This window comes from Calypte anna, chromosome 5A (genome assembly GCF_003957555.1).
Source record: "Calypte anna isolate BGI_N300 chromosome 5A, bCalAnn1_v1.p, whole genome shotgun sequence".
Classification (NCBI taxonomy): domain Eukaryota; kingdom Metazoa; phylum Chordata; class Aves; order Apodiformes; family Trochilidae; genus Calypte; species Calypte anna.
The window spans coordinates 10,504,962-10,522,920 of NC_044251.1; the positions used below are offsets into that span (position 1 = coordinate 10,504,962).

General features: G+C 37.8%; 1 protein-coding gene across 4 annotated transcripts in view; it reads right to left on the reverse strand.

Annotated features, from left to right (window-relative positions):
• Positions 1-17,959, reverse strand: part of GPHN (gephyrin) — a 274,169-nt gene that overhangs the window by 21,024 nt on the left and 235,186 nt on the right. For all 4 annotated transcript variants that reach the window (XM_030452043.1, XM_030452042.1, XM_030452041.1 and 1 more), the window contains 5 exons: positions 15,081-15,136; positions 10,188-10,307; positions 6,715-6,773; positions 6,331-6,484; positions 4,936-5,057 (listed from right to left, as the gene is read on the reverse strand). In XM_030452043.1, the coding sequence (XP_030307903.1) occupies positions 4,936-5,057; positions 6,331-6,484; positions 6,715-6,773; positions 10,188-10,307; positions 15,081-15,136 (511 nt within the window). The remainder of the gene's footprint in view (positions 1-4,935; positions 5,058-6,330; positions 6,485-6,714; positions 6,774-10,187; positions 10,308-15,080; positions 15,137-17,959) is intronic.

A 17,959-nucleotide genomic window follows, 5' to 3' on the forward strand; every position in this document is an offset into this window, starting at 1 on the left:
GAGCACTGTGCCTGCTCTATTGTTACACTGCTAGGCAAGCACAAGGACACTGCTACCATCGAATCTAAAATCCTCTTTCTTATCTTGAAAATCCATGTCTGGTTTCTCCTGATAGGTCATCACAAAAAGGGTCTATCAGATCAGATGTGTACTAATGTTGTTCGGAAGTCATGGAAAAATTATTAAAACTGTTCAGATTTTAAGGTTAGATGTAATTTATTTCTGACAGTTTTCCCAAGGTAACCACTTCACAAATGTCTTCATCCCTTCATTTATTCTTCTATTCATTACTAGAGAGCAAAGCCAGTCTTCATTTCTCAAAACAGGGTCTCTGTGTCAGGAAGTGACATACAAAAGACTTTCATATTTCATAAGTGATCCTAGCTTCTGGTTTGAGTGAGATCTTAGAATCTCTTCCAAAATATGAAGGGACTCTTTCAAAGCTGTTGCCTTAGGTCTATCACACAGTAACGATCTATGCAATAGCAAGGGTGATTTTTAATGGGCTTATGTGTCCCTTAGGAGCTTTATGTCAAACAGTATGCCAGAAAAAAGAGGTATATAAATGAGAAACTAATTGCTTCTAATGTATGAAAGCTATCATAGGCTGCTGATTTTATAAATATTCTGATACCTTTTAAAGCAATTAAGCAGATAAGGTGAATTTACTAAGTATTTCTCCTAAGGAGAAACAGATTCTTTCTCTCTCCATTGTGAAATCACAGGCATATAAAGGAAAATGCAGCTGGAAGCAGCTAATGTTATGCAAGTCTCTGAGAAAACTGATAAGGAATTAGAAAATAGGGAAGAGAATGCAGAGAAGGGGAAAATGCATTAATGTAAACAAAGGTAAAGCCAGAGCAAATTTAATTCCTTACATATAAGATCAAAATTGTGTAGCAAGTTTAATAAGAGAGTCTCCTATAGAAGGAAAACTGTCAAAAAGGAAGATGGCTTTCCAAAACAGAGGCCCATGCTATAGCAGATTTTGCTAGGGTTAAACTTTACATCTTAAAAAAAAACAGTGGACACAAAGAACAACACAAATGAAATAATCAGACACAAAACCATCCTGATGCTTATGTTAACAGAGATCTTTAGACCAGGTAGTAGATTTAATTTTAGCTTTCATCAATGGTTTCCAAAGAGCTAAATAATTTCATAGACTATAAGCAAAGGAAATTGAATTAGAAACATTTTAAACTTGGCCTTCCTACATGCTCAAAAATACACTGGAAAGTACCAGTTTTATCTGGCCAGTTGTGTTTGTAATTTTTTTAGCAAGTGATTCTGTGGTTCATACAAATATGTAAGACACAACAGTAAGACCAACATCAGACGGGTTCTTCCTTCCTTCCATTTTGTATTGTTTTCTTGTGTCTGGAGTAGTTCTGGAATTGGGATATCATCCATTTCTATGCAGATGTGAGCTTTTCACACAGCTTGGTTTTATGTGCTAAGAACAGAAATAGAGAATAACTTGGCTTCTAGCCAGACATAACTTCAGATGCATTGCATTTCCCAGACTGTTCTCTTTTGCTATAGCTTGCTTCTAGGACCTCAACTGTAGATTTTATCTATGTGCTTTGGACTTGCTGTTTTTAATTTTGGCTATTGAGCCACATACACTGTTTATCAGAATGGAAACAACAACAATCTCAGAAACTGTTAAAATGCTCCAGAAGGAAACAAAATATTGGTTTCAACTGAAAATACAAATATAGCCTAAGTGAGACCTGAGTGGCCAGTTCAAAATGTAAGCTGCTAGACAAGCTGTTTTCTGTGCTCTTTCTAGTGATTCCTATGCTGAAATGAAACATAGGAATACTTACCTCTAAGTTTGTCCTTGCAAATGCTACTCTAAAACAGCTTCCATGCTTGAGTATTAGCTCGGTAAATATGACTGACAGAATGTCCATGCTTGTCAAAAAGCTTGATCTGTTACAGCAACAGCAATACTCAGCTGTGCTTCCTATCAGATGCTCTCTGATACAGTGCTTACTGTATTGCAGCAAGTGACACTCCCAATACAATGCAGTAAGCATTTATTCAGTGAAAAATGCATAAACAAAAAGAAACAGAAAAAAAGGAATACAAACCCCAACTGTGAAATATGGCAAGGGAGGCATATACTACAGTGATACTTTTGAAGAAAAAAATCACAAGTTTTGAATTTTCCCTTTGGAAAAGTGGTGTTTGACAGTACTTCTACTACAGCTGTAGCTACTGCAGGTATATAAAATCCTTCTTTGTCACTAAGCAGATACATATTATACATACAAAATAAATTGCACATATAAGTGAGCACACACAGACACACATGATTTATGGTTTAACTCAAATAAACCATATAAATGACACTGAAGGCTTGTTCATCTTTTCTATAAACACACTAAATAAAAAGTCAAAACTAGACCATTTTTAAGGTCCCTCTGGTAAGTCTGTTGCGTTTGTTCAAGCATCAAAGTTCCTCTATCAAATCAGCTATTAGTCCAAAAGATATATACTGAAATATATATCTCATTATATATATTCTCTTACTGAATTCTCTTAGTGGCTATTTTAGATAATGAAGTAATTAGTATTAAACTAATTTACATAATATTTTTTCCCCTTTGACTGAAATTGAACTGAAGAAGAATTTTCTTATAAAACTGAGCATATGAATGAGAGAAAAACAGAAGAAGAATTGCTAAATCACAATGCTGATATCAGGTGAGGAAGATTCTTGGCTAATTCAACAGTTATTGTATTCTTTTGAAACTTACTGCAAAGGACAAAATCACTCTATGTTTTGGAGGCTCATTACTCCTGTTCTATGAGCTAAACTATCAGCTAAGTATCTGCCTCTGCAGAAATGACTCCCTAAGCATGAAACCAGAAGTTTAAAAAGAACTGGTTTTGTCAAGGTAGTACTATCTCAAGAAACAGAGAACATTTTAATAATGAGGATTCAAAAGTATCATCCTTTCTCATAGCTGAAAGTAAAGCTTCAGGCACTTGACTATCTTTGACCAATACAGATGTTTGCTTTCTGGTTTCCAGCTAGCATCTGACAAGTGAAAAAGGGTCATAAAACATTTGGAAAAAAATATAGAAAAGTAAATGTAGAAAAGTAAAACATATTCTCTCGGGCCTTAAATTTCACTGCAAGACAGACATCAAGGTGCTGGAGTGTGTCCAGAGAAGGGCAATGAAGCTGCTGAAGGGTCTGGAGTGCAAGTCTTAGGAGTGGCTGAGGGAACTGGGCTTGGTTACTCTGGAGGAAAGAAGGCTGAGGGGAGACCACACTGCTCTGTGCAACTACCTGAAAGGAGGGTGTAGTGAGATGGTGGTTGGTCTCTTCTCCCTAGTAACAACCATTAGAACAAGAGGAAACAGTTGGCCCAGAGGAGGTTTAGACTGGATAGTAGGAACAATTTCTTCACTGAAAGGGTTTCCAGGCAGGCTGACCAAGGAAGTGGTTGAGTCACCATCCCTTAAAGTATTTAAAAGATGTGGTGCTTAGGGACATGGTTTAGAGGTGGACTTGTCAGTGTAAGGTTTATGGTTGAACTCAATGATCTTAAAGATCTTTTCCAACCTAAATTATTCCATTATTCCATGAGTTTAGGCTCTGTTTGCATGAAGTCTCCACCTGAAACTAGAAGCTAGAGTTTTTTGGTATTTACTGCTACTTGAACAGCAAAGGAGTTTTGACAGGCCCAAGAAGCAAAAAGATGCCTCAAAGAAGTACCCAGAAGGATTTGCTTTCCCTAAGATCCCAACCACTGCTCGAGTTGCTGGATATCACATTCCCTGTGTGAATCCTTCAAATACAACTGCATTTCCCAGAGTCATCATGTTGGTTCACATACTGTAAAAACACAGGGAGGCTGGCCCATTCATGTACTTTTTGTCAATCTCATATTTGTGTTGAATCTTGAATCCTGTATTGAACTGACTAACTTTGAAATGAGCTGTTCCCTAGCAGTAACCTTCCTTCCCCACTTGGGAATTTTGCCATCAATGTGAAATCTGGGTGCTGAAGTTGTTTTGTTGTTTGTTTTTTTTTTTTTCTTTCTGATCTGGCCTCACTTCTAACTGCCCACAAGGAATACCCTTCTTCTCAAACAGGTGGAGATGAACCTGAACAACTCCCTGTCAAACCACATCTGTCAATTGGTTTGATACCCAAAATGAGAAACAGGAAAGCTATTTCAAAGCCTTTGAGGATCAATAAATTGAGGAGATCCATTATGGTGAGAAACTCAACCCATGGATGACAGGCACTGTAGTCTAGCAAAAGAAAAAGGTACTGAACACTTCAATCACTTATCCTAGAGCTCTCAACAGGAGATGTGCCTTCACTGCCACTGGGAAACAAGGAGCAATCACTGTCAGATAAACAGAAAGGCTGATCACAGGGTACTGCTCTGTGACAATCAAAGTAGAGAGACCAGGAAATGAAAAAAAATTTACTTTTAAATTCTTTGACATATTTCTGGAAATGCTGAGCAATATCCAGCATTGGGGCCTTCCCCAAAAGACACTCACAATCTGACAAAATTTTATACTCTAAATTAATTTTGGCATGGATAATAAACTCTGAGAGAAACTTCTGCATTTATTGGATCAGAAAAAAGTACTCTTGCTGCAGTATTATCTCTTACATGTATTAAGTAAGCAGCAGTAGATGTTTCAATGAACGGGAGGCAAAAAAAAGTTAAACACCACTCAATGAAAATTTTACCAAATTATTCCTCTTAACAGTAGAATAGACTTATTTGTTTCTCTAATGAAAAGGGTAAAATATTTTCTACAAGATGTGCCTGGTCACAGCACTATAATGCCTGTGATGTGTGACATTTTCTCTGGTATTTCTTTTTTCCATGCACACCATAAAGTGCACTGCATGAATATGAAGTGACATCTTTACTAACATGTGGAACTTACTTATCTCCTACGATTCCCAAGTTGATTGTTGGATAGCCATGTTCTTGGATGGTAGCTAGGAGAGTTGAACGGTTACTGTCCCGAATCTTTCCTGGCAAGAGGTCATCTTCAGGATTCAGTAGCTGTAAAACCAGAAACACTTTCAGTCAATCTCCTTGGAATACTGAGCCTTTAAATAAGAAAGAATTTTATTCTTTAGGCTCAACAAGATATTCTTAGAATCCTATCATAAAATACATGTGCAATATGATTTAATGAATTTAAATTGGTATGATATGTAATGTGCTTTTTTAGTCCAGTCCTCCATGCTGTTTAGTTTGTTTCTGTTGGTTCAAATCTGCAAAGGCTTCTTTCTCCTTAAATGTATCCGGCTTCTACTCTCAAACATCAGAAAGCAAAACACAGACTTCCAAATTTCCAACCTATTGCTTCTATTTAAATGGTTTTAAATGAACCTCATTGATGTTGCTCATCAGTGTTAAAGGTATTAAAAGAAATTCCGACATTCATTGTCTGCTTACCAATAATATATATCAGAATAATAGATAGAAGCCTAAAGCTTGCTTTTTATATCAATTACTGATTTGGATGAAAAGCTTTCTCTCAAGATAATATGGCAATTAACTTATTTGCATTACATGCTTTGGAAGTTAAACCACAAAACATACATATGTAAGCATATTTTACGTATATTAGGAATTCTTTTGCGAGACACAGAAGGACAACAGAATACGAGTGTATCTGTCAAAATTACAGTGAAAGCGTTAGGTAGTAAGGAGAAGTGTGGCTAAATTTTGAAGCTTTGGCTACCAGCCCTATTTCTGTGAAGATTTCCACAGGATGCTTAAGAAACCCACAGCGTGGGATCCTTTTTTAACACATGATATAAAGGACAGTGCCCTCATAGGTCTGTAATTCTACCAACAGGAGATTTCAACATGTACTACTATCAAAAAAGTATTAAGGGACAAAGTATAGGAAGGCATTTGGGTAGTACTGTTCAGTTTTCAAAGACAGGTTATCTCTCATATTGTAGCTACAGAGGAATGCTGCTCAAAAGAAATTACTCTTCCAGTCATGACTGGCAGTATAAATTATAACCCTGACTACCCTACATCTCATTTCTTGCTGGCAGGAGGAACGCAGCTGGCACATGGTTGGATAGCCTACCAAAATTCTGGCAAAGGCAGTGTGTGAGACTTGTGAGAGAGCCCATTTCTTGTGTTTTTTACACAAGAAACTGTTTACAGGTTGATCTCAAAAATATCTCATGTCAGCATGATTTCCAGCTCAAAAAGTGAGTCTACTTGGGAACAGTGTGAAAGTCACTATCCAAAACACTGTCCCAAAGAAGATCCAGTAATTCAGACCTTGATTTAAACATACTTTTCTTACCTCATTCCCTGTTGACATGACTGCAACCACTGGAAACTTGTTAACTTCTACTTCAGTTACTCCAACAGTTGCTAAGAGGCCAATCTCAGATGGACCCATGTGGGTTCCTTTAGCCAGCACACATTCACCTCTTTTAATGTCATGTCCTATAGGTCTGAAAATCATAACACAGAAAAAGAAAAGAAAAAAAAAACAGAATGAGATTGAAAGTTTCTTTTCTTGATTGGTCCTGCTGCAGGTCAGGAGTGGCCAGGAATGTTCATTAGTCAGAGTGTCACAATGCCAGTACTACTTATGGTTTAAAAATTACTTAAAAAAAAATCATTGGCAATTCCATTCCTTAGAGAGATATTTTACTCTTTATAATGCAGGTTGTTTACAGACCTGATATCTTGGCCTGGTCGAGCCTGCACCAGGATTCGAACCTCTAGTTCTTCAGTGCCCTACAAAAACAAGGAGATCAAATATGGTCAGTGGGGCTATTCAAAGAAGATTAATCAGCTTCAGTTCCTCAGAAGTCTACAAAACTTACAGCATTTATTACACTGAGACATTATGGTTTAAGCATCATCTTTGTTGTCCTCATCTGTGTGTCAAAACTGTAATAAAATGTCTGCTAAAACTGAAAAGTTTTGTAAGAAATTCTCTCTCTGATGAGCTCACCAGGGAAGGACCAGCACTGAATACAGTTTGACCTTCCTTATGTATGGTGATCTGGTATACTGAGTAGACTCTTTCTCAGCCAACTCAATCTTCTCAGTTTCAAAGATGGCATTTCAAAAAGACCATTAATCTGACAGACAATATGCCACTACATCTGCAGGAAAGTAGGGAGAAGCTCCATGCTCTAGCCCTTTCAGGATTTTCAAGTAGAGTCCTGTGGTGGAAACTCCTACTTGAGAGCTTTGTACAAATCAGAAAAAGGCTTATTCATCATATTTACTTATTGTGTACAAGAGACAGTGGCCTGAAAAGTTTGATGCTTACCTTGTGTTTACTTTGTCAGAATTTCAATGGCTTGGTGATTCCTTCCGACACCAATAAATGGCATATGACATATATTTTGTTAATATTTAATTTATGAGCCCTGGAATTGGGTTGATGATACATATACTTAGCTTTGAAATAGTGCCAGCTTGTCAGTAGCACTAAATCTATACTCTTTTAGACTGGAACAGATTTTGTTTTTACATTATCAGGTAGCACTTCATACTTTAAGAACCTCAAAATTACAAACCAGACAATGATACTACAAGACAAACAAAGCATGTCAATGTCATTAGGAATTTTCACAAGAACAATAGCATTGTATAGGACACTGGGACTTGCCTCTTTTCTTAAAGGTGATATGGAATGACCTTTATGACTTCAAACCAAGTGCTTTAAACTAAAGGTTTCAATGTTAATGAAAGTGTTGATAAAGATTATGATTCAGTTTACCTACAGTTAAAATCAATACATTCAAGGCCCTGAAAACCAGGAAACAACTAACAAAAACACTGTTGTCTTCCTTCCTCCCCCCAGCCCCCAAATGATTTCTTGTTTTATTACAGTGGTTGAACACATTTGCTTTCTTTTTTCTTCTACAAGGTTACATAAAATGAAAAGGGTGTAGGCATGGTTTTGGAAGGATCCTTCTCAATCATTGTGCATTTGACAAGCTGATGAGAATTATTCCTGCTAGACAGACGTCATTCCTTTCAGGCCTGTGACTTTTACAGTCATTTGAGGTATGCCTGCTATGATATTTAAGTACTGCTACCACAACTAGAGGTCAAGGAGCTCCTTTTAAAAGCAATCTCTGTCTTTTCAGAAGAACATTTTTCAGATGTTAGAGATTTCATTTCAGTTAAATCCAAATGCTGAAGAAACACTAAAAAGAAAAATATTCTTGAAATACATAGCCATCCAGGCACAAAAAAAAATAAAGAAGAAAACCAACATATTAATTAAACTACTAACTATTTAGCTACGTGGCTAGGAGAGTGGCAAAGAATCACAGAGTAGAATCATAGCATGCTTTGGGATGGAAAGGACCTTAAAGATCACCCAGTTCCAACCCCCCCTGCATGGACAGGGTCACCTTCCACTAGATCAGGTTGCTCAAGGTCCCATCCAACCTGGCCTTGATATTCAAGAACAAGTAGAAACCTCACAGGCAGGAAAAGAAAGCTGAAGGAGGCTGACCATTTGCTAAAGAATTCAGAGTTTAAACATAGAGCCAAATAATCTGATCCCACATGCAGAGAAAACCCAAAAGAAGCAGAAAGTAGCAGGTAGTCATGCATGTTGCTCTGGCAGGTGACAGTCCTCTCCAAATGAGGTGGGCAGTGGCCACAGTAAACTTGCTCAGTGAGGCTAACAGAGAGATTAACAAGCAGTGAAGGCAATGGTCTATTTTATGGGAAGACATAATCTACCCATAAACAACAGTAACCTCAAAGCAGGACTGCCTCAATAAATTCTCCGTTAGGAGGAAGGCCTGGCTAGACAGCTTGCTGACTTCATAAGATATAAAAAATCAATGCATTCACAGTAATAAGGCAAGAGAAAAGTTCACGAAAGTATATTTCAATCCTTGCTGTCTTCATCAGTTTTGAACATTAGAATTCATCTGCTTGCACCCCAGCTGCAATAGCAATGCTAGCACAGAGCCATGGCAAAGTGGTGCAGCTTATCAGAACAGCAGCAGAGCAGCAAAGGCTGATGTGAGCAGAGAACCATGCACACACTTAATTCCAAAACTGAACTTGAAAGTTGTGCCAATCAGAGACTTATCTTCTTGCATTAAAATCTCTCAGATGATGGCAAGGATGAAATCACATCAAGGATGAAATCACATCAAGGATGAAATTCACAAGGATATCACATCAAGGATGTGATTCACAAGGGAATTCACAAGGAAATTCACAAGGAAATCACATCAAGGATGAAATTCACAAGGTCCCGAAACCACATATGGGTAAGTGAGGATAATGATTCAGAAGGAATTCTCTGAACACAAAGGAAATTTAAGATGGACTCTTTGGGATACTGTTGTCTACAGACAGCTCCTGTGCTTCATCAAAAACTCATTTCACTTTATTAAGATAATTGTGTGTACACAATTAGTACTACAGTATGCATATTTTTTCCTTGTATTTTGCAGCATCTGTAAGGTACAGTGATAATATGATTTATAGGTAGGCTGGAGAATCTGTTCAAATAAAACAAGAGTTAAGACAGTTCTGGGGGAATACAGATAATTTTCTGGCTTTCAGATGTGTTAAATTTAGTAATTTTCTCATTCAAAGGAGCACAGAAATCTATTGAAGAAGTTATTTTAAGTTATGCCTTAAAAAAGTTTGGGGGTCACTTACCTTGTTACATAATAAAACCCTTATTCTAAACATGCATTTATTAAAAGGTATGTCCACAAGACATGCTGCCCAAAATGATGATCCAGAAATATAAAGATTGTGCTACTGCTAAGTGTGAACTCAGTAGAAAAGAAGGAAATACGTAATTTCTGATTGCCACTACACCTCTATTTTAAAATGTGAATACACTAGGCACTCAAATTGGACTGTAGTTACAGATCCCCAGGAGTCAATATGCCTTGCACTGAAATCATGCTCCCAAATACTCTGGTGTCAGCATTCAACAACTGTGATGAAAAATCAATGTCAGGACAAGTACATCTGTGGTGCTGTCATCACAGCCTGCAAAAGGGAGTAAAATTGCCAGGAGAAACTGATGTGAAAATCCTCAAACTTCTGAGATTAACCAAAGAGCTTTTCTGCAGGATTATCTTTCATATTTATAGGATTGTATCATGCTCCATGACAAAGAAAACTGAGCTTGAACTTGTGACTCACATCGTCTGATTCCCTGATGAGCTCTGTGTCTTCCACTTGCACCACTGCATCAGCACCACATGGAATTGGAGCACCAGTTGTAACACGCATTACCTGACCAGGCATCACAGTCTGAGTTGGCTGAAAAATAAACAAAAATTAATTTACTTTAGAAAAGAAAAATTTCAAACTGCTTGGGTTTCATGGAAATAATCTAAAAGATTATTGAAATTTCTTTCCTTTTGCTTCTATTTTTAATTTCTTTTTCTCCTATTTTGTTTTACTAGCACACTACGCATGGAAAACCAACAGCTTGTATGTCATGTAACCATCTGCTTCATTTTTAAACAGATTTCCTCATACTGAGAGACAATTCAACTGTCTCATACTGAGAGATAGCTCAACACTATTGTTCTGAGGGTCAGTTTAGAAAAGCCTGAAATTGAATATATCCTACAGTTAGGTAAAGTCACAGCACATAAATAAGTTTCACCAGAAGCTATGCAAAGAATAGAAAAATATCAGAACAACATAATTAAACAAATGACGTGGTTCTAATAAAATTTCTCACCAGGTAGCCTATTGTAAACCACAGTTTTCAAAATCCAGAGTAAAACTGTAATATGACTATAATCACATAAGAAATAACTAACTTCAAGAAAAAAACCACCTTTCTAAAAAAAACAAAAGGAGCTGGTATGATGACTGAGACTTCATTGTTGGAATAGGAGAGCTTGCTCCCCACAGCACTCTAGTGAGCTCAATTTATCTGGGCTTTACTGTAATTAGTGAGCATGTGCTATGTAGAGATCTACACAGCAGTGATCAGACCAACATATTCTGTACATGTCACCTGTATAATTCATGTGCAGATCATCTCTATGTTCCACATGCAGCACTGGGACATGCTGAGGACTTCTCACATATTTGATAGCAACTTCCAGACCTGCAAGCACTCCTGCCCAAGCGTGGTTTACCTGCTCCCACCCAGCAGACATTTGCTCCATGACTTCTGACTGAAGGCTGTTAGACATCTGCAAATTCTAAACCAATGTTTCAGCTGTGCAAAGCTGTGTTTGCCTTGCATATTCTACTCCATTTCAGCACTGACACAGCCTCTGAAATGTATTATTTTGAAATGGACTGGATGATCTTGAAGGTCTCTTCCAACCAAAGACATTCTGTGATTCTGTAAAATATGCATATTTCAAAGGTTGCTCACTGGGACAGAAGGCCTAGGGGGAGGCTGGAAATGGTTTGTACCACAGTATCACAGTGACCTATGTATCCCAAGAAAAAAACTGAGCCTGGGCTTCACTGAATACCGACCCTTTCCTAAGGGTGCTATGGAAACCTAGCATTCTTTGAGAAGAGCATAAATAAAATGCTAAACTAAAAACAAAACAAAACAACAACAACAAAAAAACCCAAACAAACAAACAAACAAAAAAAGATCATGCTGTATGTCATTCATGTTATCAGTATGTTTTTAGGGCAAGATTTATGTCATCTTAAAGTAGGTATCTAAACCAGATGATAAAAATATAATAAAAAAAATACTATTTTTATGTCTCCCAACTGACTATGCAAGGAGCTGTAGATGAATAGCTGATACGCTGCCATTTATACTGAAGATGTTTAAAAAGTGAAAATAATCTCAACTAGTGTGTTATTTTGTTATTTATGAGAACAAATACTGCAAAAGCTTATGCCTTGTATTATGGGAGCTCTGTTGCACACTGTTGTAGATATAGGCCACAGGCACACTACAAATAGTCAATATAGTTTTGAACTTATTAAAGTATTGATGTCTTTACTGACAATTTTTAGGGGAAAAATGTACTGCATAAACCAATTCTCTCATTTGAAATCTTAAGGGAATCTGCCAGAAATCAGTACCTATGGTGATAAAATGCACTGCAACTATCTGTGCTTTTGGAATTTATTACTAGATAAGTTAATTTTTTGAGGTGTGATGATGTGAAACATTTAAATGAATTCATGATACAATAAAAATTGCTTTTAGAATTGGTTGCTCATATATTTAATTTCTTTTTGTCCTTTGAGAATCTGTTCAGACTAACTTTATGAACAGAAGTCAACCATCACATTAGTGTGTGAATCTCTGGGGCTGTGTTCTTCTGTGTTAGAGACTATGAAGATAAAAAAATTATTCCTTCTCAGAAAGCATATTAGTGAGAAAGTCCACAGAATCTCTTTTCAAGAGATTTTTTTGAGATCTCACACTTACTTGGAATAGGGCAGTACTGAGTTCTGTCCTTTGCCTTCATCACTGCCAATTTATGTAATGTTAGTCACTAATAAAACCCAGAAATAATCTACTGAGCACAGTCCCCATCTCAGGCAGTTTCTCTTGCACATGATTATACCTCTCCTGTGAGATTTAAAATGACCCATACCTCTTCCTGTAAGAAGGCCCAAGTTAATGGAAAGGTGAAAAATGTCTGTTTTCCATCCTACATCATAGCTGGTTAGTCACAGTGCCTCTTACAAATGTCTCTAGAAAGTCTTCCAGGAAATGCTAGGCTCCAGTTATGCAAGTCTAAGTGAGGAAATAATTGCTCCCCATGGCTGAGTTGTCACACAGAGGCCACATGGATGGTTCATAACTACTCATCTCAAAACCTTCCCAAAAGAGGATAATGCCTGAAATTTTTCCTCAAAACAAATTAAAAAATTGTTGCCATCATATACATGGCCACCTGAAAATGGAAATCAGAAAATAATACACAATTTACAAATTGATACAGAAATGTCCAACTTGGCTATGTGGCCTTTCTGCAATTCTCAGTCGCATTTTCTTTGTCTCCACGTAGCATTTACGTAACCTTTTTCCCTACACGAGGAGCCAAATCTAAACCTATTTTGAACTCCCTGCTGTGAATCATTCTGTTAATTGGTCTGTAACATGAAAAGCAGAATCTTGCTGCTAAGAGTGACTGAAGGGTGAAATGAGATGGAGGAGCCTTCCAAGACTATAAATAATATATGGGGAAGGAGATGAACCTGAAGATGTGTTGGTCCAAAAATAAAACTTTGACCAATTATTCAGAGGTCAATAGCCTCATTTTTCTAACTTGCCATTGGTATTTCCAGAATTACTCTCTCTCTCTGTGCCTCCTCCCTCCCAATTTTTGTTCCTTGCCAGAGAGGTTTCCCATTCCCATTAATCTGGGAGGACTGTCCTTGCAGAGAGACATCTGTGAGCTCTTGAATATTGTAGGAGGGAAGTAAGCTCTCATTTGCCCTTTCATCCCTTGTACAGACCAGCTGAACTGATGAGGACACTGAAACCCCTTAGACCTGCAGGCAGCCTGCCCATTAGATACAGCTGTGATACACACCACTGTGCTGTGATACTTTTTAACTAGCAAAATGACCATATTGATAACAGATGAATAATGACAGGAGTGATAAATTCAGCATGTTGCTCTATTAGTTCTTGCTACTTTAAAGTGATCATAAGAAGGTGTGTAGAAATATTTGTCAGTTTGGATTCTGGACTAATGCTTGAAATATGCAGACAGAAAGTTTAAAATCCAAGACAGGTGAAATTCATTAAGTTACTTTTGTTAGTATCTAAGGTAATCTTACAGATTCTGCCTAACAGATTAATTAATCTCACTTCATTTGAATATCAGTACTGAGAAGATGTCTACTACACCAAAGTATAACTTATGATGATGGATGGGAGCTAAAGAAAAAATTATTTTCACAGTTCTCTGTATCTATCATGATTAGCTAAAATAAATGTCAGTTATACATTTAGAGGCAGTTCAACTCCCTTTAAAAAAATGAAACAATCCTGAAACTAGTAATAGTTTTAAAACCTGAAACAATCTTTGAGTTACACCTATTTTTTCTTTTTTTGTTTACCAGTCAAAATGACCACTTCATACAATCCTCATTAAAAACCATCAGCCCTTTCTTTTGCCAGTTACTCATTCAATTTCTGCATCATTTCACATACAATACGCAGAATTATAAACTGAGACTTGAAATGGCTGGAGACACATTTTGGATTAACCTGTGAAGGTTAATCTCCTGAAAAGAAGGCAGCAAGTACAATTAAACTGACAGAATAAAAAACATGGTTGAACAACTAATTTTTTTCCCTGTGACCCCAGTATCAGTACTGGAACTTTATTAAAAGTGCTCTTGAGTTTGAGAGCAAATCTCAAATATTGTCCATTCATGAATAATTATACAGTATGGCAGGTCACCAGGTCATGGGTGCTGCCCCAGCCTCCTCTTAAACACGGAGCTGCTAAGGTGCAGAAACTCTCATTGGATTTAACAAACAGAAAAGGATCAATACCACAAGCTGGGCTGCTTCAGGCTTCCTCAAGACTGCTCTGAGCACCACCTACCTTTAAAGGCTTTGTACAAAATTCTTACACTTTGTTTTGCAGGTATCAGTATAAAATCCTTTTAAAATCTATCAGCATGAAGAGGTTAGATTTTGCTTTTCCCTGTTTATGAACTGTAATGCCACTAGAAAACTTATGTCCCCTAACATTATACTAGGGCAGAACATTACTGCATGCACTCCTTTAGGACATGTCAGCACAATGCTCTGAAGTATTTTGAGATATCCTTGTTAGTTCCTTATGTAATTGTACAACATCACTTTTTGAAATCATGTCCCAAGGCACATAGCAGGAAGCCACGGTATAGTTGTGTTGTACAATGCCACCTCCTCCAAGAATATTGAGTATTGAAACACTAGCAAGCCTTGTAAAAACACAAACCAATATCTTATGAAAGATAAATATGCTTTTTTTTTAACAAAAACAAACAAACAAAAAACCATTAAAAAACCAAAACCAAACCAAACCAAACAAAAAAAAAAAAAAGAAAAAAAATAAAAAAAAGAAATGAAATTGTGCTCACCTGCTCACCAGCCTGGGATTCCCCTATGATGAATCGGTCTCCTGGGCCATCAGCAGCTGTTAGGATGGACAACACAAATGGTAAAGACTAAACTGAAACAAATAATGGCATTAGAACTCAAGAACAGTAGAACCAAAGAATGACCTGAGATTTGGTTCTTCACTGTCAGCATGGCAAAGGTTATAGAAGTGTTACAGAGTTACAGAGCATCTAGATGAGCACAGAGGTTTGGCGTTTTCTGAAGACCACCAGTGCTAAGATAATACAACCTGGATTCCTGTATTAGAAGTGTGGGTTCTGCTCCTTTTGTAATATTAGGACATGGCACCGGACTAGTTACTTATACCTTTCACTAAAGCCATTCTGGAAATTCAGAGATCATTGATTTAACAATATGAAAGTCTCCAGAACTTTTAATTTAGTCAAATTTGTATTTTTTTCAGGGACAGCAAAGGTACCATAACTAACAAAGGTTAAACTTCTGCCTGTCTTTCAGCAAGCTGCATTAGTGGTTCTACAATTCTGTGAAGACATGTAGAGCACAAGCAACTCTGCCTGTGCAAGCACAGAAGCATACTGTCAACAGTGTTTAGACAAACTGAGTTCATAAAATCATATTTAAATATTTTTTTATTACTTTTAAATCTGTAATTGTTAAAAGTTAATTCCCCAGAGATGAACAGCTGAGGGAGCTGGGGGTGTTCAGTCTGGAGAAGAGGAGGCTCGGGGGAGACCTTATCACTCTCTACAACTCCCTGAAAGGAGGGTGTAGCCAGGTGGGGGTCGGTCTCTTCTCCCAGGCAGCTTCCAGAAAGACAAGAGGGCATGGACTTAAGTTCTGCCAGGGGAGGTTTAGGTTGGATATTAGGAGAAAATTCTTTACAGAGAGGGTGATCAGAGATTGGAATGGGCTGCCCAGGTGGTGGATTCTCTGTCCCTGGATGTTTTTAAGAAGAGACTGGATGTGGCACTCAGTGCCATGGTCTGGTAATCACAGTGTTAGTGGATCAAGGGTTGGACTTCATCTCAGATATCCTTTCCAACCTGGATGATTCTGTGATTCTGTGAAGTCAACTCAGTGGCAAGCTCTATCTTAATAACTTGTGCTTTATTTCAAAAGCTCTGAAAGTACAACTAGATAAACTTGTCATAATGCGAAGAACTGCTTTCAGGAAGGATGCCCATTCAGTCTGTATAATGATTTATCCCATTTGTACTTATACATCAGCTGCAACTTTACAGATGATGATCTATAGTACTTAGTCATGCTTGAAGACTATTGATTATCTTAACTTTGAATGTCTATCAAACAGGGTATTCTATGAGATTTAGAATGAACTCTAAAACAAGGAGGAAAAGGACTCCTCAACTACTTGTCTTTGAATACTGCATATAATACTACTGAATACAGTTGTCAGACCTTCACTGGAAAAAAATATTCAGTGGTATGATACAGCAAATGAAGAGAGAAAACTCCCCCAAGAGCTGAATTATTTAAAACCTGGTAAGATGCTACTGAATTAGATTTTATTCCTCCATTAAGAATATATGGAGATAAAGTTTATAGGTGAAGTACAGCTGACATAGCTTGCTAATTTTTTTTTTCCAAGAAATATCCCTCAGTGTAGTCAGTGTTAATACCTGCCTACAAGCTTTGTTTCTCATATCCAGACATAACAGGTCTACAAGAACAGTGAGAATAGAATGGAACAGACTAGGAAGGGCTCTACAACAATCTTCTTGTCCTGTTGCCTGACCAATTCAGAGATAACCAAAAGTTAAAGCATGTCCAAATGCCTCTTAAACACTGACAGGCTTGGGGTATCGACCACCTCTCTAGGAAGCATCTTCCAGGCTATTACCACCCTCTTGGTAAAGAAATGCTTCCTAATGTCCAGTCAAAACCTGGCATAGCACAACCTTGAACCATTCCCATGCATCCTGACACTGGATACCAGGGAAAAGAGCTCTGCACCTCCCTCTCCACTTCCCCTCCTCAGGAAGCTGTACAGAACCATGAGGCCTCCCCCCTCATCCTCCTTTTCTTCAAGCCAGACAAACCCAGAGTCCTCAGATGCTCCTCACAGGAGCCTTCCAGACCTTTTACCAGCTTTCCTGTCCTCCTCTGGATGCACGTGAGTACCTTACTGTTACTCTGCCTGAATCCACCTCTAAAATCAGGCTCTAGTGTGTTGGTTCTGACAGTTGCTGAACACAGCTTTCATGATCATTTTGCTCATTTGGTGTGTCTCCTGAGACTGGACTTGTGCTTTCCCTTTCCTTGTAGCAAGCAGGTTGCAAGACAGCACTTGCTTGATCCCAAAGCCCTTGTCAGTCAGCATTCTACTCACAGCTCACCCTCTCACCTATCCTCAACACTGTATTACCTGTATTTCTCTGGCTACACCTGCACTACCTTACCTCTATTACTTGTCATTTTGATCTGCTTGTTTCTCACACATGTACATGACTGACAGCCGCAGTCAGAGTCACCTTGTACACCTGGAATATTATTTTTATATCAAATCCCTGGGGAAGCCTGGGACAGTTGCTTTTCAGTGTTTCAGCTGCCAGTAACAAAAAAGATAGTTTTGTGTCCCTAGACGAAAGATGGCTATCCTGAACAACAGCCTCCAAACCATGCAGCACCTAATGGCAATGCAGGGGATAAATTCAGGTCTCCTGGGAAATGACTTACTGCTTCTTCTGTAAAGTCACCTTACTCATTTTGTTTATATACAGCAACTGCAATATTTTCAAAGTACAACTGGGTTTTTCTTTTCAGGTGCCTCCATAAGAGTACATTTCTCATATGTATTTTTGAAAATTCTCTAATGCGATTGTAAAATAATTCACAAATAGGAAGCTGGGTCTGTGAC